At 41.7% G+C, this 24,820-nt stretch overlaps 1 protein-coding gene across 3 annotated transcripts in view; it reads left to right on the forward strand.

Moving 5' to 3' along the window:
- Nucleotides 1-24,820, forward strand: part of palm2akap2 (PALM2 and AKAP2 fusion) — a 65,345-nt gene that overhangs the window by 9,865 nt on the left and 30,660 nt on the right. For 2 of the 3 annotated variants that reach the window (XM_068335586.1, XM_068335587.1), the window contains exons 3-8: nucleotides 6,269-6,349; nucleotides 10,267-10,388; nucleotides 19,855-19,969; nucleotides 20,165-20,186; nucleotides 21,104-21,217; nucleotides 22,128-22,952. In XM_068335586.1, the coding sequence (XP_068191687.1) occupies nucleotides 6,269-6,349; nucleotides 10,267-10,388; nucleotides 19,855-19,969; nucleotides 20,165-20,186; nucleotides 21,104-21,217; nucleotides 22,128-22,952 (1,279 nt within the window). The remainder of the gene's footprint in view (nucleotides 1-6,268; nucleotides 6,350-10,266; nucleotides 10,389-19,854; nucleotides 19,970-20,164; nucleotides 20,187-21,103; nucleotides 21,218-22,127; nucleotides 22,953-24,820) is intronic. The other variant, XM_068335588.1, reaches the window with a different exon arrangement.

A 24,820-nucleotide genomic window follows, 5' to 3' on the forward strand; every position in this document is an offset into this window, starting at 1 on the left:
CATCTTTTGAATTGGACCAAAACATTAAAGTTTAAGGTAGTAAACAGCTGTGATTTAAACTTCCCATCAGACGCAGACACCTATCTACTTGCTATGGTGTGCATGAATAAATGACACTAATGGCAGTGAATCACCAGCCGACGCTAGAATCACCATTCAAACACTGATTATGACACTCGGATGCTGGAGATCCACGTTTCTATGGATACAAATTGTTCCGATTAGCTAACATATGTGATGTCATGATGTTAAATCCAGACCAGTAATTGGTATATAAATAACATATAGTTACAGCAGTCGGACCAACGTTTGGTCTGGGTGCCCTATGAGTGTGTATTCAAATATACGTGTGTGTGTGTGTGTGTGTGTGTGTGTGTTTACATACAGTCATTTAGTAGCTTCCCTGTAAAGTCTGTTACGTGTTTACACAGATGACCTCAGCCTTTTGGGCTCTGTGCTGCCCCCGCTGCTCCCAGCACCTCCACCACTACACACACACAAACACACACACACGCACGCACACACACACACACACACACACACACACACACACACACACACACACACACACACACACACACACACACACACATGGCCGCAGATCACTTGGGACCAACTCAAGTGGAATTAGGAAGTGGTGTGTGAGGAGAGGGATGATGTGTGTGTGTGTGTGTGTGTGTGTGGGAAAGAGAATGAGGAAGTGACAGCTGTGGACAGTGGGAACAAGACAGAGACAGATGTTTCATAGCAAAACTGAGTTTCACCAACTATCCTGAAAGACTAACAGCCAGTCGTGCATTGGGCCACATGTTGATCACCTCAGATGAGCTCTGTGAGGTGAAGCTCATGGTCGTTTTGGAGGTTCTGGATCCACTTAGTGAGGTCTGTCAGAGAGGGGGAGTGGGGTACCTTGAAGGTGAGGGGGATGCTGGAACTAGACCTTGGCATGCGCAGAGGTTTAGGGCTGTGGCATGCAGTAGCAGCTCAGGGTAATGGGCTGCGTTTAAGAGAGGTAAATATAGTGGGGGGCTGGGCCTCCTGCAGGCCTGTGCAGTTTCAGTTTACAGTTTACCTAAAGGTTCAAACAGTGACGGTAAGAATCCTTTGGGCTAGTAGCAAAGTACTGTTTGAGGATGCAGTGTCCTGACATTGGGTTACTATAATAACTTTAGATTGTGATCGTGTTTACATCAAGTTGTTTTTCCACTTTATTTAGGTGTCACCTCTGAAACAGGGTCAGGGTTAGTCAGGCGCTGCATGTTCAAATTTGCATTTCATTCGGGTTATTCTTGCTTTTATTAGCAGTGATCTTGTCTTAACGTAGGTAAACATTATTAGGTAAAGTGTTCTAAACTGACACAAACTTGTCCTTGTGTCTGTCACAGTCAAACACATTCGTGACTACGTCAAACACATCCTGTACAAGAACCATACACTCAGTTTGAGGCGTTTCCAGCCTTAAGGCGTTCCCAGTTAACACATATATGCCATCTAATAATGGAAAATGAAAAACGGTTTATTTAGTCAGAATTGTTGGTCAGTATATGTAACACAACCTGCATCTGATTAGTCACTGGGCTTCTGACCCAGAGACAGACTTGAGTGTCAGATTTTAGAGATTTTGCAAAGAGGGTGTTGCCAGCAATCGGCTACGCAAATTGGACCCTGGGGTCACAGGAGAAGGTTTGGGGAAGGTTTGGTTAATGACTTCAGTAGTTTCTGGTGGTGAGGAGGAGTACGCCTGGGGCAAAGTCATTTTTGAGGGGGAAGAGGGGGTGTGGCTTGTTTGGTAGCAGGGGGTCTGGGGCTCGCCAGGCTTTACATGGCATCTAAAATTAGCAGCAGCTGTCTGCTGAACATTCTGGCGTGTTTGTGCATGCGTGTGTGTGTGTGTGTGTGTGTGTGTGTGTGTGTGTGTGTGTGTGTGCGTTTGTGTGTGTGTGTGAGGTCAGAGTTCACAGAAACATCAGACAGGAGAACGCCGCTCTAGCGGCCTCTGCTCGTTTTGAATTTATTCTCGTGAAATCTGAGCTTTACTGGATTGTAAACATTGCAGAGCGACGGGATGGAGGTGACAGAGGTAGAGAAGTTGAGAACATTACAACCCAGATATACATTCTTACATATACAAAAACTTTATACAGTATTCCTAAACAGACACTCTGATTTACTGTGTGTGTGTGTGTGTGTGTGTGTTTGTGCATGTAAATACATAGGCACATAATATGGACATGATGAATGTAGTCACCACCTGCTCCTATCACACAACAAAGGTGTGCCAGACATGTCAGCGATGTACTAAGCTTGCATTCATCGATACCCTCATTGGTTCAGGTGTTACCGGTTAGCCCTATGTTCACTGTGGGCTTCATACATGTTAATAAAAGCAGTTGATTTTTTTGTTTTTAATGCTTCAGGTGTAAGATGCACCTCATGCTTATTTACATTTGACCATTGCTAAAATAGTTTCATCCATGAATTCATACGAGGGAATGAAGCGTAGTATAAAACCCCCTGACATTTAAAGTGCAGGTTAATTTCAGCCTCTGTTCTGTAAAGCATTCAGTTATGTCCTCCCACTTAATGGAAGATGATCTTTACTGGGAGACGTCTCTACTGGGTGGGTTGGCATGTGCAGAATGTGACCCGTCAGATCTATAACTCACGTCTGGGCAGCAGATCTTTGAATCACAAGAGTTGCTGCTCCGCTGCAGGACAATCACGTCCGATGTGACCCTTTGTGAGCTCATGTGCATCAGCGTACCGGATGCTTTTCATAGAAATGTGTCTTTGTATTAAAATACTTGAGGTTTTTTTCATTTTTATGAAAGCTTTATTCGTACCTGTCTTATTTGGATCATCTACTTGGTTTCAAAAATATAGGATAGAAAATATTTTGGGTCTTTTTAATAGAGCTTGGGAAAGCAGAAAGTCTACTGAAGGGAAACACTTGAAACCCTGATGAGTTAAATTTATATACACATCAAATTTGTCAACCATTTAGAATGGGAGTTTTCAAAATCCTGGATTCTGAATCATCACCCAGCATCACCATTGATGTTAACAGTGACGGTAAAAGTGAGGCACATTGTAATCGAGTCCAGGGCAACGCCAAGACGCAGTGAGTCAGAGTGTGGGAAGTCGTGACTCCGTCACCAAGAATGTCAGCATATTTTGATGAAGAGGAGGACGTCTTCTCTGAGGGGAAATGCAGTGCAGAGCTCGACTCGGGTTTTTCCTCCTGCACTAAGCAAAAGGCTCAGTCTATTTATTGATTATCAGTTTCAGTAATAGTTAATGGGTTTTTGTTTTAACTGTGAGGAGATAGGTGGAACGTTAATGAATCCAACACTCTTCCAAATGAACTCTGTAACTGATACACCTCCACAGTTCTCACCACTGGACCCAGATCAATCCATCTGATGGATATGATTTGTTTCTACATGTAAATACTTACATTTTTGTCAATTCAAACACTCCATAATTTATAACAAGCTATTTCTATACTAACATTTTGTCAGACTGGAACTTTTTAAAGTTGACGCTGTGCATTAAGGGGGTGCTCACACTTTTGGAAGTGACCCCCTTTGGTGTCTTGGTTGTGAGATTGTGTTTCGGATTTTTGTTTTCTGTCTCTACATGTTTTGCCTGCAGGAAGAGGGGTTGAGTAGCCTAGCTACCCTGGTTCAGTGCAACACACTCTTTTTCTGCAGTGTGTGTTGCACAGTGTGTGTTAAACTTTTGCTCACCACCTTAATGGGAATGGGATGAACGTTTCAGTACATTTTATTTCTGGTACTTCATGGAAACAAACGGCGCTAAAACCCTCTTTCATCTGCAGATGTCAAGAAGTTGTGGATTTCTGTACAATCAAGGATTTTCCAAAACATAATACAACTTGGCTGAGCACTGTTTGACTTTGGGAATAAGTTACTGTCTAATTATCTGTGCACATACTTGTGAGTGTATTTGCTTTTTTGTGTTTCTAAGTGTGCATCTGTGTGTGTGCAATTTTCCTATTCCTCAACCACAAGTCCTTAACAGTCCCTGGCATCTGGTGACCATACTGGTGCTCCAGCCCACCAAATGTAATTCACAATCCATGGGAAATGCTGCTGTGTGGGTTGCTGTGGTGTGTGTAGCGTTACCGTGTTACTAAAGGATGGTGTGAACCACTTTCATGGCCTCATGTACAAATAGGACACATGGGATGTCCTGCACAGCACAAACCAATGCCAGCCATTTTTATACAACAGGCAGTCATGAACGTGGATGAGACTGTGTTTGATCAGTGCAGTCACATGGTACCACTGTGACCAGTGACTGCACTGATCAAATACTATGGAAAAAAAGTGGAAAAAAAAACTTCCAGAAATGTACCTGATACCGGAGCTGAGTCGAAGTTGCGGAAATCCAACTTTATTTTGAACATGTCCTCCTCCACCCTGCAGTAACTGGCAAACAGAGGGGCCCCAGTAGCTTAGTGGTTGAGATGTTGACGATGACTCACAGTCCTGTCAACTCTCTGCCATAAAGAAATGTTCCAAAATATTCTAAATAACAAAATTAATTATTAGTCAAGAAGTCCAAAACAGGCCAATCTGCCCATCACAAAAGTAAATCTCATTTTTATGATCTGTCAGGGTAGAGCTGTTGTTACCGTTACCATGTTTTCCATGGAATTATGCTGATTTGGATGTAGAATTATAATGGTAGTATAGTCAAATAACAGATATTGAAAATACAGATTTTGCACACTTTCCACACTAATATAGATATATATATATATATATATATATATATATATATATATATATATATATATATATATATATATATATATAGTTATTATTTTTTTCATTAAATGTTCAATCTGTGCCATTCTTGTCACAAGTACACATGATGTTTTACTTTACTTTGTTTACTCCTTTCGAGAGGTGGTCTTGACTCATTTAGCATTTTGGGGTTTTCCCTGAAGCTTATAATTAGTCAACAGGAAATGTTCTCGAAATATTAGTTCTGCTCCCACTGAGAGGGACAGATAAAGCCACATGCTGCAGTATCTCATGCCCTTCAGCCCCAAGCAGAGTAGACTGGTTTCTGTTTTGTTTATATTCCCATGTATGTGTTGACTCCACATCACCTCATTCCGCTCAGTATTTTTTTTCTCCCACTCGCTGCCCCCCCGCCCCATCCCTCAGCCCAGCCTCCAATCACCAGTTCATCTCCACCTACTGTAAACTTAAACATCATTTTCCTGACCTCAATTCTGACCTCAGGGCTTTAGTGGTTTCAAGGACTAATCGTTCCTCTTTATGGCCCATAGACACCGACTCCCCCCTCACTCGTCGATAAGCCATGACCTCCGACAACCTCTGATACTTCACTTCCTCCCTGTTTACACCCACGGATCATTTTTCTCCCAGTCTCTCTTTAATGAAGAGTTAAACAGTGCAGAGGTAGAGGGTGAACTCTTTAAATAAGCTTATGGTTGCTGTTGGTCGTTTTCAGGTTATCTATCCCAATAGGATCAAAAGAGGAAGCGATGACATTATATATCTGAGGGGTTCAAAGACAAACTACCCTTTAACAAGATGACACGCAACAACAGGTCGTTATTCAACATCATGAAGGAACAGACGAGTCTGACTCATTTTCACAATTTGTGAGAAACTGAATCCGTGACAATAATCTCCTGTACCTGCTCCGAAACTGACCGTGTTGATGATCTGTGGATTCTTCACAGCAGTGTTCATATTTGAATCGTTGTAGTTCACCACAACGTTACTGATTTCAATCATGCTGAGGTGAAAGTGGTGAGAGAGAGCACGCCATATATACAATATACTGTATAATGAGCCTGCAGTGAAATGAGATCGACCTTATTCTTTATCCTTTATCCTTATTCTTTATAATCTTATAATGTAACCTCAGTATTAACATCTAGTTTGCAGTATTTCTGAAATCAAAAACAGGAGGAAAATTTGACTATCAATCGGTCACGTATTATTATTGTTGTATTGAGTTACACAGTTAATGTACAGAAAACCTTAAATAACTGCTCACTTACAAATATAGAATGTTTGAACACCTTCACTGCCTTTTTTAAGGACCTAGTCTTGATCAGCATTAGCATTAAATCTTTCTTTGCTTTTGAGAATTGGTTTGGTAAGCCTCATGATAAATTACAGCAATAAATTATTTAAAAACATTTGTGGTTTTTTCATGTTTTCTGTTTTTTTTTCTCTCTTTCTTTTTTGTGTCCCAGGAGAAGCGAAAGCGGCAAACAGAAATTGAAGACAAAAGAAGCCAGCTCGATGACTTGGTGCTACAACTGCAGCATCTCAAGGTTGGTTTGTGTTACAATTTACAGTATGTAAAGGATGGGCCTGATGCCTCTGGTCACATTACAGTCAGTCCATTACAGCCAATCATCATAAGCTTAATGTTCACAACAAGTTGCCAATTCATCACCAGGCTAATTATGAAGATGAAGCGCTGAAATAAAGATTTATAGCTCATGTGACTGCTGGGATATGTCACAACATCCTGGCAGGATTGTGCACTCATGAACCTCTTGCTTGCTGACGTTATTTACAGCTGTGTGCTCTTGTATAAACTACATAGAGACATATTCCTGTTAGTGAGGGATACTGTATGCGAGAGGTTTGAGGTGAAGAACGGTTTGATGATCGAGGATGCCGTTAGTTTAAGGTCAGATAGAGTCTGGGGGATGATCCGAATGAGGTCGGTGGAAAGGTGAAGGAAAGATGTGGAGTTGGAGTTTGGGTTGGGAGTTAATAGATGGCTGGTTTCTGTTAATGCTGATGCTCTGAGGAGAGCTCAACAAATAAATGTGATGTCTATTAATCTCTGGATCACATAGTTCTCACCTTGACCCTAGAAGAAACACATCTCACAGCTTCATTTAACATGTGTGCAGAAATTATTGAGTCCCTCAGTTCCTAACTGACAGGTCGGGGGTCATGCCATCCTCTCAGCTAAATATCAGTGTTCTCCTGTTTCATCAGGGTTTGCTTTGGCCAAGTGCAGCTGAGCTTTCCAGAAAAACACACAAACACATCCCTTAATGGTTGTTGCCAGTTCCTGCTAACCAAGATTACTCTTCAAGTAAACACAGATTTGCCATTCAGATGGCAAGTGGAGCATAAACAGAGAGACAAACCGCTGACAGGTTGGAGCAGGAAAAAACAAATGACTTTCAAAATCACCGTGATGCTCTTGAACCTTTCAACCCACGAAAAATGAGCACCTTAAGGTCAGTCAGACACCTAAAAAACACACATGACCCGTCCTGTCAGCTGGCGATGGAACAAATGCAGACAGACGGTGCATTTTTATGTGACATCTTTTAAAATCCACTCTTATTTAACTTATTCAGTAGCCGATTCCTGTGTCTCACCAAATGAACTAGAATGTACTTATGTTGAAGACAAAGGCATTGTTTGGAAACTCCTGCATTCCTAAATGTTTCATATAAGCAGGGTGAGCTACTAGTTTCATGAAACCTTTTGTCCTAAAAATACCAATTTTATATTTGCTATAAAAATGTATCCCTCTCGCTAATTACAGTCTTTCTAGTCAGCAGTAATGATCCCATAAGTTTGATTCCTACACGCAGTTTTCCAGAATTTTATACCCTTCTGTGGAAACAAGAGAGAGGAGGATAATTGATTGGAGCCATATGCACACAGTTTGGTCATTAAAGCAGTTCAGTGCAGAACAACCAATGATATAGTTGTTGCACCCATGTTTGATCACACAATGTGGATTTGTGCATTTAAAAAAAAAAAAAAAAAAGTTCTGTTTTTATTTTTATGTAAAATTATGTTAAAAACTTGATACATACAAGTGTGTTTAGAATGTAATGCAGATGGCAGTTTTATTTTGCATGGAATCAATAATCACAACCAATATTTGATTGTATTATATCAACTGCTGGCATCTCAGATTTTTACTTTTTAAAAAAATTCCTCTCCGTCAGTAATTGATAATTGTTTCACCAAAATGTTACTGCTTTATTAAATAGTTAACTGTAGAAATGACTCAGAATGAGGGTTAAGAGATGGGGTCAACAGCCTGACTTAAACAGGGAACCCCTAGAACACCAGGACACCCTACTGGTTATTCATTCCTACTAGTTGTACAGGAACTGGTACAACCCGACATTTCAAGACACCATAGATGAACTAAAACTGAAGCCTCACCCAAACAGCTTCTGAAAATCCTCCCTTTCTGTTATCCATCAAGCTGCATCTTGTATTGATGTGAAGCTATAACAGCTAGAGATAGCATCAAAATGTTCTCTCGCTCAAATACGTCTCTAGTTTGCTTAATAATCATAAACAACTGCTAAACATGGAATCAGAACACTGCAGACATATTTAAAGTTTTGTTTTAGATTCATTGCATTAAACACCAGTAGATCAGAACTCCAGATGTTAGCAGCATCTGGTCACAAAGTCCCCTTTAATGGTTTATCCTGCTGAGTGCCACACGGCCAAGTCAGCATGAAGAAAGCGTTGTTACAGTTCTCCAGAGACAGACTGGCCTGGGAGAGGAAATTGAGACTAGAGGGTCAAGATTTGATAAGGACGTCGAAGCTACACAATTCAGGCGTCTCAGAATGGAGGCGTTGATCCGCGTCTGGGACCGTGTAAACACCCAGCGGTCCCTCCTGCAGCTGGGCCTCCTTGGTGTAAGGATAATTTCCTCTCTGGCAGTTACACATTTTGCTGATTTGATACAAGTCTCTTCTAAATAACTCAAACAGCTCTAAACATTTTTTTTAAAATTATTCTCTAAGCAGTTGTGTGTCAGAGCTCATGGGAAATGGAAAGTCCATTAAACAGCGTGAGAGAGTGGACAGAGCAGGATGGCTCTCAGAGGAACAAGTCAGCTTTATCCATGTCCAGAAAACCTTACGTTAAAGGTCACGGCAGGCCAACATGCTATTGTCGTCACGTAATGGTCACTCTGTCAAAACATAAAGGATATCGATCTGATCTTTATTTAGCAGCAAAACAAATGAACAAAATTTACAAAAGAAAGTGAATGGACGGGGAACACGATCCCTTCATCTGTTTGATGTTTCTATTTGACAAATGGATTTTGACAAATATATATTTCTCATCGATCTCAATGATTAAGTGATTGCATGATGTATCTGAAGTCTTTTTGGGTGTGCGCACACACATGCCAAACACACACACACACACACACACACACACACACACACACAAAAATCACCAAACAAATAGCCCTGCTGCCACATTCTGACACCAGGTGATAAAATGCTTTGGGTCATCTCTTCGGAGCTCATTATGTGCTGTGTTTTTGGAGACAATCATATTGTTAACTGTCAGCTCTTGGACTGAGAGCCAAGCAACGGTTTGACGGTAAACATTCAAAGGTGAAGTGGAGTTCTCCTCTCTGATGTGGTAACAAAACAGTTCTGTCTGTTGGCTCTGTCTAACGTTTGAACCCTGGCTCTGTTCCAGAGATGAGACCTTAGAGGTATGAAGACAGTTCCGGTGTTTACGTTGATTGGCAATAACATGAAATGAAGATGATATATCAGTAGTCAGAATCAAAAGGAAGAATGTGGAGCATTGTTTTAAGCTTTATTTAAATATAGATTTCACATATAAAGACATAGAACCTTTGAAACACTGACACCACATTATATTACCAGTAGTTTGACATTTTGTCTAAGAAACCTGGGTTTCTTCAAATGAAATAGAAAGTAACAAGAAAATCCACTCTTTCACAGAGGGCTGCATTTATTATTTTAGTCTCTCAGTATTTAGATTTGATTCTCAAAATATCAAACTCTTTTTTGCAGTTTTTACATTGCTAATAATTTTTAACACCAAAAAAACAAACAAAAAAAAGAATGATGGTGTGTAAAAAGATAAGTTATCCTGTACAGTGTGAGCAAATTACTGTGGTTCCCTTGGTCTCGTGGTTTATCATGATAGTAACAGCATTTCTACGTTATCTAAAAACTGTGTGCATGTGTGGGCTTATGTTTTTATTAGTTGTAGCTGGACTTGGCAGTCATTTCATAAATCTCTCACAAATGAGTGTCCTTGAGGAAAGTTCACTGGCTGATTGCAGTGTAGAACTATTTAAATGCAATTCTGGATATGACCATCACCATATGCTGTGATCAATGGGCCCACATTTAGTTGTTATACCAGGCAATGCACGCACTTAACTCCTGCATATCTGGTCCCTTTTCAGTCCAAAGCCATGCGTGAGCGATGGCTCCTCCAGGGAATGGGAGCGGAGGAAGGGGAGGCACGGCGGAAACAGCTGGAACTGGATGAAGAGCAGGGGAAGAGGCTAGAAGACCTGATACGCAGGTACGCTAAACACACCGTCTCCTTCACAGAGCTCAAAAGTTGACATGTTGTGTTGGTTGGAGCACATCTGCTTTTTTTCACTTCACTCTTAATATGTAGTTTTCACCTCTCGTAGTCACATCCTATCCACACGCTGCAACTGGAAATACAGCAGTGAGAAAACTGGCATGAATTCATCACAGGTGATACATCCAGTAAAGAGCTGACAGTTTGAGTTGCAAAGTAGAAATGTGGATCCTATTAGGACGCCAACTATAGTATCTTTTATTCACCTCAACTATATTTGAATCATTAAAATCAAGGTTCTGGTGTAGAATGATATTTTTGTGTGAATATATTTGTCTCTGGCAGTGATTTGCAAAGAAGTGAGAAGGTTCTGTGTTTTAATCCACACCTGGGGCTTTTCTTCATGGATTTGTATGTTCTCCTCCTGTATGCTTGGCTTCCCTCTGGTTTCCCACCTTCTTCCCACAGTTAAAGCCTTACAGGAAGGAAAAATGGTTATTCTAAAGTGCTCACAGGTATCTGTGTCTCTATGTGTTGACCCTGTGAGGAACTGGCAACTGGAGGAATGAATTCTACAGGACAGCACTGCGTGGAAACAAAGGTCATGTGATCCTATAATAAATACAGTATATTCTCTGAGAGACTGTATTACAGAAAGGGAATTGGAAGATAGAGGACAGACAAGTGAAAACAGGGTCACATGAAGAGCACGAGATATTAAATAGGTTGACTAAGAGCACAAAAAGACAGAGTGATGTAATTCTGGGGGCACTTCCTACATTTGTGTCTCTGGGAGGAGCTTCCTGACTCCCATCAGTCACTGCTGTGGGATGGCAAGATTTGTGTTTTCCATTTCCAGGATGTGAGATATTCGCAGAGTTGCAACCTAGTCTTCATTTGATGCAGAATAAAAAGTTTAACAGTTTGACAAACATCAAACTACAGAGCATCTGAAATGTCTACTCTGATACCAATTCTGACTATCTACCACAGCATGAGAAAACACCCTTGACATTTTATAGAAACCCTGAGAAATTAATGGTGAAGGGGAAAAACAAATGGGCGTGTTTAGAGTTCAACCTAAAGCAGCGGAAACATTTGGCACCGAGTCTCAAAAGAGCAGAGGAAAATATGACACACATGACTGCAAGAAATAAAAATAAAGCTTTTGGTAAGGATAATGGAGTGGAAGCAGTTTCAAACGGTCAGAGTATAGGTCAATGTGCAATGTTTTATTCACTGATATATTACTTTAGATCAGAAGATCTGACTTGTGAGGAAGTTCATTTGGGCATCCGAGAGTCAGACTCCATCTCCTCATCCGTCATGAAAGAGACTCTGTTGGCTAGCGGCTACTGTAGCTTATCACCAGCACTGAAATAACATCAATATCAGGAGCATTTACTCTGGTAAAGCAGAACAGCAGTGAATGGTCAAAGCGAGGGCATTGTAGCAGAACAAAGTGCATTTGTAATCGCGGAGCCGCTTTGTGTGAATTATTTCATTGAGCCCTGCTGAATAGATCTGCTGTCTGGTTCTCTGTTTGGAAAGAGCAGATATTGCAGTTATTTGTAAAATAAATGAAAACCACATTGATCGTTCTCTACTGTAATTTGGTGGCATGTGTTTTTAAGTGTGGTTCCACTATTTTTTTTCCCCAACAGTCAGAGTAGCCAAATCCATCTTTTTTTAGTTCTTCAATATGGCAACAGACAGGAAGAAGAAAAACCAAAGTGGTGTGATGAGGATGAATTCTTTCTGTCTTTTGAAAACTCTGTGCCGTAAGTTAAAGGCTGAGTTTTAGACAACCACAGTAAGAACCCGATCAGCCACAGTTGGTCATTGTCATGCAGAATGCTTCCCAGAACGCTGTCTACATCTAAACCTACACAATTCTGAATCCATTGTGATAAAAAACAATCCCATATTGTGTTTTAGGTACAGTTGGGGTAACAGCCATTTTCAATTTTGGCCGAAAATACGTCTATATAAAGATCTGCATCAGTAATCATCTTAAAGTAAGGAGAAAAAAATAACTAATTTGCCTCCTGGGAATCAAGCTGTTGCACGGAATGCTTCTTGCTTGTTAGTTTACATGTTAGCAAGGCTACAGATGCCGTTCTCTTCAGACAGTAAGGCGTGAGCTGGAATTTCTTTGGGAGGTGCTCAATTGTCTGGGGTTCAATAATTAAACTGGAAAACAATCTTTTTTCACGGGTAAAATCGAGTTACAACGTTTGGAAGTTGTGTCAAAGACTTGAAACATCGACCTCGACAGACAAAAATAAATAAATAAATGAAATATGTGATGCCACGCTGTGATGGCGGGAGATATTTATTTTTAGACTTTAAGAGACACTGTGTGTTTGTGTATGCATGTGTGTGAGTGTCAGGCAGAGGGTGTGGTGTCTATATTTACACTCAGTGGGACGCTATCCCAGAATAACCTCCAACCCAGGCAAGCAGAGTCTACTCACTGCTGATAGGGACAGAGGTGAGCAGTCAGGATGAATTCTGACTCTGCAACATGTGTGTGTTTGTGTGTGTGTGTGGGGGGGGGGGTTGCAGATACCTGGATCTCAATGAAAACTCTGTCTATGGACATTATTAAACAGACTGCACCATTTTGCAACCAACAGCACAGAAGCTCAGACGTGTCCATCCCACTTTAAAGGCTGTTAGACTAATAACACAAGCACTGGTGAACATTTCACTGACAGAACAAAGATCTTTTTTATATGCTTGGATCGTTTTGTACACTGTGGCGCACATAAAACAGAGTGAGAAAAGGAGGAGGAATGACTATATTCATCTATTGAGAGCATTTCTAGTGCTACTGAGAAGCATGAAAGAACAAGCAACCCTTCAGATTATCCATACAATTATGCAGATCTAATGGGAAATGCATAATGAAAGGCAAAACACAAAAGCATAAGGGCAACAGCATTGTCTTTGTGTGATGTGATATGTACTGCTCGGTCATTTTCATAAAGGGGAAATGGAGCGAACAGTGCCACCTTTGTGCAGTCATCTTCCTTCAGATACAGTTAGAAAACGGAAAAAAGAGAAATAACAGCTTTTTTTAATCTCCCTCTAAAATGAGCAACACAAAAACGTTGCAATGGAGAACAAGCAGCCATTGTGTGCAGCTATTGCTTATTTTTCCTGTAGGATGAGCAGACAGGAGACAGTAATGGGAGAGCGTGGTGGCAGTAGTGGTAACGGCACAGATATCCCTATCATTACATGGACAGGCTACATAAACACAGAGAGGGACGCGGCAGCAGAGGCCCTTTCACAATGCGGCGCTGGCGGTACGCGAACCCACACCCTCCATGCTACTTTTGGATTACTGCTTTCATGTTGCACAGGCGGCATCGTGCAGATGTAGCCGTCGCTGAGGGATAGCAGTGTCGTTTTCTGCTGCACCCACAGCACGGGTTCCTCTTGTTAAAGGAACCATTGGACAGTTTTGGTGTTTTTTGTTTTAAACCACATTGTGAAGAATTTTATATATTCTAATTTCTAGTCCAGAGGAATCAGCAGCTTTTTTTTCCAGCACATTTCCATGTACTGTTCTGCAATACTGTTGATACAACCCATAGAAACTTACTTATAACTAAGGAATTAATAGAATGTGTTATATTTTCAGTTACCCTCATTTACTTACCTGTTCTAAATCCATATGTGTAATTAGATCTGCACTTTCCACTCTTGACCTCTTCAAATTCCACTAAAATTACAGATAAATGTTCTCTATAAGAGAAAACATCTTGTTTGCATCCCGTGTGGCGATGTAATGTGTTTTAGGTGTTTGTTACATCTCTGTGTAAAAAGAGTCAACAACAAGCCATGATGAAATGGCAGCTAGCCATGTTTCGCACAAAAACTACAAAAAACTGCCAACTCATTTTTAAATCTGTATGATCACAAAGGGCTTCAGAATAGAACAACTGACTTATTTCTGACTCATTCACTGTCCTTATTTCTGATCTTATCAGTGCTTGAGATATTACTGTTTTAGTAACAAGCAAACTGCAGATACCCACTTTGTTCAGAACAAATCTTCTTCAAAGCCCAAAATTGGTCAGAGTGTATGACCCAGTTCAAACAGACTGGATTTAAGAGTGTAGCACAGTCTTTATTTATGTCGTTCATTTAGTGTAAATAAAAGCAGATCCAACATTTTTCCGTCTGTCCTAAAATACAAAACCCGTTTACAATAACGTTTGGGCAGAAGCACACTTGGCTTGTGTTTCACCTCTCTAGAACGGAACAGAGACATTTAACCTTCTCCAATTCAAAACAAATCTTCTCAAGCAAAATAAATCATGCATACAGAGAAATCAGGAAGCTCTCCATTGAGGCCTTCGAAAAGAAAACACGAATGTCTTTGAGACGTTTCAGTGTCCGTAAGCCTATAATCTTGTGTAACCTTTTTTCCTTTTTATAATGTAACCCTATAACTATTGCTCTCATATACAGTATAGTCAGTTCAGATTACATTATCCACTGAATGAATGTCCAGTAAATTCCTACAGATAGATCTTGGATGGCTTTATAATCTATGAGTCATTATTGTTATATTTTGCAGAAAGACAAATTAAGAGGATTCCCCAATGTGTACATATCTGATTTATTCATTTTTGTCCAGCCTCATAATTTCAGGTGTTTCTGATTTAAACTTCTTTTTCACAAATCTGGTTTCTAAATGACTCACCTTTTTACAAGCCTGAGAGCCCCAGGCTACACCGGACAGTGCTTTCAGTGTTAATCATGCCCTTTTAAGATAACACAAAACTCAAGGGCAAAGCTGGAGCGCAAAGACAATCCTGTCAACCTCCTTTATTAGTATTCAAATCCAATGAATGTAACATAAACGCCTTCACTATCAAGAAACACTGCACTATATACTTGGGTTTGTATTTTATTTAGATTCCGTTCTTCTTGCCATGTCAGATTACCTGCAGCCTTTAAACTGTCTTTTTGTACCCTTCAGAAACAGACCATAAGACAAAATCTAAATTTAGACCCATGATTTTAAATACAGGAGAGAAAATCATGACAAAAGTAGGGAAAAACAACAATTAAATGTGCTCCTTATCTGAAGCGTCAATCCTCGTACCTGATCTGGTGGATAGATCCTCGCTGGACAGCAGCATTACGCAGCGGACCTCTGACATCAATGAGAGCATCGGAGGATGCTCCCACTTTGGGTTTAGTTGCATTTGGATGTACAATTCACTGCTGTCGACTAGACTTATAACAGCTAATAATAGAATAAATCAAGTTCTTTTAATGGAAACCATTAATGTAATCACATCTCCAGAGGCTATGCTGGAATAACTGGCTCACTGGTTCCTATTAATATATAATATGTTGTTTAATACACATTGTATTATATGTATCAGTACATATTTTGAGTTTAGAGCTGGTATACCATTTTACTAATACCATTTGCAACTACTCCTATTGATATATATTTTATATTAATTTATAGATTCCTTTTATTTTAATTTTATGCATCATCCTTCTTGAATGGGTGCATTTTAAATTTAAATGTACTATAACAGCTCATATGATGCTGAATAACTTATGTAGTACATCTAATTCTCCTGAATTGACACACACACACACACACACACACACACACACACACACACACACACACACACACACACACACACACACACACACACACACACAAACAGAAAACCAGATGTCTGCTCTTCCTCCCCCTGTATGATGTGGAAAACAGTTTCTTCCCACCCAGGCGTCGTCATGGCAGCCGGTTGGTGGTGAGTTGACAGGACAGGATGGTGACATCACTGGTCTGTTTCAGTATCACCACACAGATAGCAACACCTCCAGAGGACAGGAGGAGGTATCAACAAACACACTCACAAATTCAGACACGTTAAAGTCATATGTAACAGACTCACCTAGACTGGTGTTGGTTTTTATATGCAAAGCTGTTTTTGTGTGCCCTCTTAAAGTATAATTTAAAATCATAAAATGTTTTAAACTCCAGAAAACATACTTCCTATTTATTTACAAGAACTTCTCTTTTTGTTTTCCTCAGGAAACATTATGCAGGAATACTTGTTTTATTATAAGGGCTTGGAAGAAATTGGAAAATAAGGTGATCTCACCATTGGAATTATGGTGATAGGAATAAGACGACCCTGTTTTCGGCATGTTTCTGATTCGATCACCAGAGGGCACCAGACACAAGATTGACCAGCATGCTTCTCTTTGCTTTTTGCATTCTTTTTTAATTTCTTTTTAAAAATGTATAAATTTATTGGGTACTAAAGGCAGCAACCCAAACCAATTTACGTGCCCCTCTTCTAGCTGCTGTCTACTACCCATAGTTTGGTATGAGGGGCCGTCAGGGACAAATTCAGAAAATGTTAGAAACTATTAAACTCCCTGAACGGAGAATAAGAAATAAACAAAAGGCAGTTGGTTTCTTCACCTTGACCCCTCAGCTTCAAGGATGACCACTGGAAGTAGAAACAGGAAAAAAAAACTTCAGTCACAAATCTTGTTATTTACCTATTTTGGCAAGACCTCATGTAGCTTACGGGAAGCAGAAGTAAAATCCATTTCCCACCAGAAGAAGGGAAATCAGATCAGAGAAGAAGAAGCAATGGGCTACAGATGGATGTCTGCTGCAGAGAGAATAAACATGGATCAGACCCAAAGGCCTGTCAGTCTCCAACAGACCCCGAAGGTCACAGTTTGTGTGCCAGTATCTGAGGGTCTTTGTAGCTCACTCAACTCATGTTCATATATTGGTTGACATAAACAAATTATTGAAAACTTTTATAAAATTTACTTTCAAGCCCAGAATGCAAAATAACTCAAAAGCATATTTGGAGCTTCTGTTTTTAGGTTCATTAGATGATCTCTGCACTGCTCCGCTTCTCCATGATGTTCCCCTGCTCCAAAAGAAAGAGAAAGTTTGTTTGTGTGTTGGAGTTCACCAAAGTTGAACTTGCCATGGAGGTCTGAAGCACATAAAGGGTTTCATTTCTATTATCTGTCATTCACAGGCCATAAAAAAGGCAGCTGGATATATTTAGCACTCCAGGTATTACAAATAGTCTACTTACAGAAACTGATAACATTTTGCGGAACAGTCCTGTCAACTCAATCCAAGGTTGGATAATAGTTTCTCATACCAGCAAGGCTGAGTTAAATATAGACGTACAATACATCATTGCTATATTTATAAATGACAACAACTGTTAACAATCCGTGACTACAAAATACAATCAGCAATAGTTAAGTGTAGAAAGTTGGAGAAAATTAATCAAACCTACTTGAGACAATATAAAACTGCTGCGACAGTAACAGTGTAAGCATTGAGGCTTTAATACATGTCAAACTCTACAAACAGTTAAACAGACACACTACCGTTCACCATGACCTCGATATGCTGCCTTATAATGCACAATACCCTCTGATAAGATGCTAGCCAATGTTAAAATAGACTTTCATGGATGTTGCCTTATTCGTTGCCATTGCGAGAGACAATAGCCTTTTGTTTTAAACACACATCCCTGAATCATCTGATTTTATGAACCCTGACTGGCCCTGAACTGTGTTGACTGTTCATCCAGATAATGCCAAGGGCAGACTTACAAGAGGCCACTTTTTTTTTGATCAGGAACATCTATCTCTAAAGTTGTTGGGCATTCACATCACATCCAAAGTAGTGTGTGAATATAACAAGCAGCGACAATCAGCAGATTTGTCTACCAGATGCATTCTCTGCTTCTCCTTGCAGCGTTAACCCAAAACATGTTGCTCTGCTGTAGGTTTCTCTTGAAATATAAGTGCTAGTGTCAGTGAAATTAGACGATTATTATTCTACAAATGATTACTTGTGCAGCTTGAATCACCACTAGAATACTCAAATAAAAGTGAACCTGAGTTGAAGGTGGCAGATGGTGAACTAATAAGTGTGAACTGTTGGGATTTGCTCAGTTAAACCTCAATTGTCAGAGCCAAGGCACTGGGTTTCCTGGCAAATGTTAAACACACAATCAGTCACTTTGTTGTCCATCCTAATATCTTCCCTCTCAGATGTTGATATTGGAAAATCTCAACACTGTTCACAGTTGAATGCAGCCTATTCACACTAAAAGCCTGTGCACTTGCTCCAGAAAGGATTGTACAGGAGGCCAGTGTGTACAGTTTGTTCAGGGTTGCTGATGCGGAGCGCTGGTGATTCTGGAAAACTGTAGGACGACCATTAATGGCATTGTTGAGAACCTTGATATCTGTTTAACGTGCACACGCTTGCACACAGTGACGCAAAAGTTCCTTGTGTCACAAAAGAGTGTGTTCTGAAGTGTTGTGAGTTCTGGCAGTAAGTGAGGAAGCAACACTGGTCCTCCTCCCCTGACTATTTCCTACTATTGTTGCTACATCCATCTCTTAAATGTCCCTGTGTGTATGCGTGCGTGTACGTGTGTGTGCCTGTGTGTGTGTGTGTGTGTGTCTGAAGGTTTTTTTTTACCTTCTAGCAATCTAAGCGTCAGATTCTAAGGCAGATTCTAAGGCGGTACGGTGATAAAAATGTCACCACATCCTTCATCACCCTAGTGAAACTTTCTGAATGACACATGAATAAGGTCATATTTGTTTCATGATCATTATTTCTAGAAATCAATTCTTGAATTTTGATGGAGAAAAAAATGCCCAACCAGAGCCTGGGCTCTGGAACTACAACCTCGTGAGAGAGACTGGGCTCTTCATTTCTTTGGTACTGTCCAAGGTGAGAGGCGGTGGGCTGGTATGGGCTTGCGTATACCCCCACAGCTTATTTCCCCACAGCTTATAGCCCCACAGCTTATAGCCCCACAGCTCTGCCACCATGTGTTGGAATTTACAACAGTGAACTAAAGAGTCGAATGTTACACTGCAGGAAAATCCGCAAAGATTTGTATTTCATGAAATGGCCTCTGCCAGATTACCACACAATTTTTGCTACTCCTTGTCTCGAATATATATAAAATGTGGTGATGTAGTGGGTAGAACCTCACAGCAAAAAAGTCTTTAGTTTAAATCCACCTGAGGACCTGGTAATGTTCTGTGTGGTGTTTGTCTCCTTATGTCTCCGTGGTTCCCTCTGGCTTCCTTCTGCCACCAAAAAACAAATAAATTAATGTTGCAAAAATTGCAACATCCATCCATCCATCCATTCATCCATCCATCCATCCATCCATCCATCCACTTTCTCATAGACAGGATGATCACTATCGTGTCATCTACCAGCCTACCTGCCTGGTGGGTCCTGGGTCTGCTGGAGATGCTAGCCCATCAGGGCTTGAGACACATCTAGTTCAATGTATTGTCTTTTCTTTTTTCTTTTTTGTTTGTTTGTTTGTTTGATTGTTTTTTCCAGCATCATAACAGAACATTTTCCTCTATGTTTTCCTGCTTGTAGACTGGAGTCTGAGATCAGTGCGCTTGAAAGTGAAGAGTCACAGATATCAGCCAAGGAGCAGGATCTCCGGGAACGTTTGAAAGAGACAGAGCGATCGATAGAAGATCTGCAAAAGGTATGAGAACATCGCCCGCCTAGAAACATGAGGTGTGTGGAGAATTAGAACTATTGATTACTCAGACGCTGAAATCATTTTGATTTAACTAATTAGTCCATACATTAAGAGAGGGGTAAAGGGCACCAGATGTATGTCACGTTCTGATTCTTTGTGTTTATACTCAAATGCATTTTACCCTTGTTTCTTTTTCAGAGTTTGATGACCCAGGATGGAGGTACAATGACACGCACACAGAGACACACACATTCACACACACACAGACACAAAAGGCAAAACTGCGCAAGCCTTATTGTGATGGTGTCTCTCTCTTTTCATTAATTACTTGTGTGTGTGTGTGTGTGTGTGTGTGTGTGTGTGTGTGCGTGCGTGTGTGTGTGTGTGTGTGTGTGTGTGTGTGTGTGTGTGTGTGTGTGTGTTTGGCAGCCTGCCTGCTAGTGTGTTTGTGTACAGATAATAGTCTCGCTGAGGCAGGATAGATGCAGGACAGAACACGGCCTTGAACCCACACCGACATACACACACACACACACACACACACACACACGCACGCACACACACACACACGTATATAGACATATGCAGCATACACCTGCACACAAACACATGTGGTAAATAACACACACACATACACACACAGAACCCTGCTCAGCGAGACTATTGAAGCTCACACACACACACACACACACACACACACACACACAAGGCCATGACTCTGCAGCCTGCTGTCGCTGCTGTTATCCCCCCCCTATTCACCATCAAGCCCCATAAGCTCCGACAGCTTTGTTCCTGAAATCACAGACGCACTCACACACACTCACACACACACACATACACACAAACACACACACTTCTGCTGCATAAGCAGAGGACCTCAGGGGTGTTAGAGTTGCCGTGGACACAGAAACAGAGATGGGAGAGCTGGTTGTTGTATATGTGTGGAACAGGGGTAGGCAGGGTCACTTGGGGGTGTGGCTCTGGGGGGGGGGGCAATGGGCTGTGTATGTGTGTGTTTTTTGTGTCAGGGTGTGGTTACACATCACTGAGGTATGTGTGTGTGTGAACGCGTGTCCGTGGCTCTCTCTCAGGGCCTCTAACATCCCTCATTTCCTCTCCTGTGCTCCTGCTCGCTAGATACCACCGGCTGCATGTCCGCCCCTCTCTCTGACTGCACGGACCCTGACCCGCCGGCCACCCCGCTCCGGACTGGCCCACCTGTCTCTGGAGACCACACCATACCAAGACCTGGTAAGAAAGAGGGAGGAGAAGAGGGTGAGGGAGAGAGAGAGGAGAGAGAGGGAGGGAGGGGAGGTTTTGGTCCGCAGCCAAGGTGGATCACTGGAACAGACTCATACAGACGAAAGGATGGATGGACACACTTTTACACAATTTCCGTCAAATCTCATAAAGAATCCCTCTGCAACTAACAAACAAACAACAAAATTGCATCCTGGTTAGTGTTAGCTTGAAAAAGACACATTAATCAATTTCACACATCGATCATGATTTGTATTGATAGTAATTAGGATCAACTTTAGTTCGAATGATTCTTCAGTATAATATATTCAAATCATATGTATATGTAGCTGTTTCAATATATTATTAAAGAAGCATCACAAAAAGTCCATTTTGCTGATTTTGACTTAGTAATAGTTTTTCTACCTTTAGTTTGTACTTTGCTCATTAATGAAGAAAAACTAAAGGTATGCCAATAGTCAATTAGACACATGGTTCTCATGTTGAATGAGTAACAAGAAGTTGATAAAACTAAAGATCATTTTTTCATTAATACTGCATATAAAGGACTCCATCTCCCAAGATTCCATATAAGCTTCAAAATACCATCAACGTCAGACTTTTCCTCACATAGAGTAGTTTTGACACAAGGAGGGGGCGTTAAGGTGTGTCCTTGTTTCATCAGCTTTGTCTGTGGTTTGATCAGGACAGGATGAAGGTATGTTCACGTCTCCTCCTTCACTAATAACACATTTACAGTTTGAACTGACTCCGTGTTGTTAGTTTTGTTTTCTCATCCTCACACTTTCCTCCCTTCACTTTTTCCTCTCAAACCCCTCCACCTCCTCCACTGGCCCCTCCCCCCCTCACTTTTCTTTCAAACCTCAACCCACTCCCACCCCCACCCCTCCCCTTCTAACAGCTATGTTTGCCATGGAGATCAACGTGCAACACGACCGGCAAACCGGTGAGCAGCGCGTCCTCTCGGCCAGCCGTGTGAACCCACTAGAAGCGGCTTCACGTGGCGTGAAAGTCTATGATGATGGCAGGAAGGTGGTTTATGAGGTCACTTCCTCTGGGGGCGTGTCCACCACCACCATGGAGAATGGTTGGAGCTCTGCACAGGTTGATCAGCTGGTCCAACAAGCGGCCAGACCTGTCGTACAAAGAGGAGACGGCCGAGGTCAGGTGACCGTCACCCCAACCGCTCCGCACACCTACGTTTCCCCAGCAGACCTCGACGACCTGTCTCCCCCCTCGTGCGCCCCGCCATCGATCCCTGCAAGCCCGCCAGCACAGGTGACCCTCCAGAGAGAAACGCGTCTGGGAATGATGCCTCCCTCTGCTCCCATCACGACCCAGCCCGGCTCCTCGGCCCACCCGGGCGGCGAGCTCGTCTCGCCCCCCCAGGCCAGCACGGAGCACCCGGTCACCATGGTGTTCCTCGGCTACCAGGACATCGAGGACACGAGTGAAAGCAGACGTCTGCTGGGCTTCGACGGCACTGTGAAAGCTGAGGTGGTCCTCATTGACGAAGATGACGAGAAGTCGCTGAGGGAGAAGACGGTCACCGACCTCTCCATCGTTGACGGCACGGCGGCCGACCTGGTGTCGGGGCGGCCGATCACCTCTGAAGGTGCCAGCACGGAACTGTCATCCGATGGCCGCGAGCCTTACAGCGCCTCCTCGCCCCCGGCAAATCCTGACGCCAACACGGCCCCCCCACCTGGCCTCACCCCCACCACAGGTACAGACAAGAGGAAACGCTGCGAGTGCTGCATCCTCATGTGACTGACTCTTGTCCCTCTTCCAACCCTTTTATTATTACCCACCGCACCCCTCTCTTCTCCTCTGTCTCTGGATGGTTACTAACAGAAGCCCTGCCTTCCTCCACCTCCTCTGGACTCTGATTGGCCGACACACACATGCACGCACACACTGTTGTCTGACCTTTTGACTTTTTGCTCAGAGACTTTAATACCTCTAAACCTTTGCTTTCGTTCCCTTTTACATCAACACAGAATCTGCCCTCCTGCCTCTTATCTCCTCAGTGAACAAAGTATATTTCATTAAAGAAAATTAAGTGGGAATTTGAATTAATTCTTGTTGACAAACTGCTAAATCCAGGTGATAATATTACTCTCAGTGGTCAGTAAGACTTTATGGACAGCCACATCAGCGGCGTATCAAAGGAAACAGTATGTCTAGACAATCAAAAGCCAGTTTGTAAAACTTTTTTTTAAACAGATGGGGTCTCAGTTATTTCTTGTCTATCTCCACTTTACAGATTCTGTCCTGGTCTCTCCAAACATACGTAACGACACATAAACATCCATACACTCAACCTACAAACTACCCTTCCTCCTCCAGACTCTGACCAGGGCAGAGCCAGGGGTACTTGTTGCCTTGGTTTCTTTATGTGCCTCTTTATTCTTCCACAATGAAAGTTCTAACAATTTAGAATTAAGTAGAATTAATATTAGACTTTTATTTCAGTTTGCTTTTGTCAACATGATACATTCTCTTTACCTTTTGTTTTGGAATGCCATTGAGTTGTTGGTACGCCTGCTTCCATGTGGAACTGAGGCTTTTGACACTGTAGTCAGAAATAGTCGGACTATGTCCTTCCTCGTCTCTCTCACACTCACTCATTTTCTCCATTAATTCCAGCTATTCCACTGCTGAGGTCATTTCCTCCTATTTTGGTACTTCCTTCCTCAGCAGCCAATCAAAAGCTGTGGAACACCTTTTGGCAACCAGTAGGAGTTTTCACAACTTTTCCTATAGAGCACAAGAGGCTATTGGCAGCTTAATGAGAACAGTCTGGCCATAAAGGAACATGTACTTTCACTGATGAAAACAAAAGCAGGCTACTGCTTACACAACATTGTGTTTTATGAAAATTAAGAAGTGCTACAGATTTACTGAATCACCATTGCAGAAAGATACCAGAGATTATTATGCCTTTAACAATTCCAAGAGATGGAAAACACTGCCAGCTATGAAAAAGGCTCTCCTTGACATACAGTAGGTGCTACAAACGATGTGGCTCGGGCATCATTATAACATCCCATAGATTGCAATGCGGGGCGTTTATTCCTACAGCACTCAGCACGGCGTCCTCACTCTTTTGAATAATTTGATAAATGCTTTGGAAAGATTTAGGTTCGTGTAAAGTTAAATCAGTCAGACAAGTTACTGAGAAAGAGATCCACACATTAACAAAGATTAAAGATCAAAACAATGTGATTTAGAGCATTTTTGTGGCTCAGTGAGTAAATTTTACACCCTTATTCCTATCACTGTTTTTATTAGCATCAAAATGTTTTATTCCCAACATTTCACTAACACTGAACAACCTGCAGGGCCTCAACAATCCTTTCTCTTCTGTCATTTGTTTGATTGCTTTGCTGATCCTTGTCAGGGAGGAAAACACACCTCAACCAACTCTGACAATGGTCATAGAAAGACCAGAAGGTCTCCAGGTAAATCAGTTCCTCCCTTACGTAACGTTGTGCACAACTTGACAGTCCCACCTCTCAACTGCCCCATCGGTGCTCTCGTGTGTTTAGCCTTCAACCCTTTATACTTTATTTTGATCTGCTGCTGTTGCTG

Source organism: Antennarius striatus, chromosome 15 (assembly GCF_040054535.1).
Source record: "Antennarius striatus isolate MH-2024 chromosome 15, ASM4005453v1, whole genome shotgun sequence".
Classification (NCBI taxonomy): domain Eukaryota; kingdom Metazoa; phylum Chordata; class Actinopteri; order Lophiiformes; family Antennariidae; genus Antennarius; species Antennarius striatus.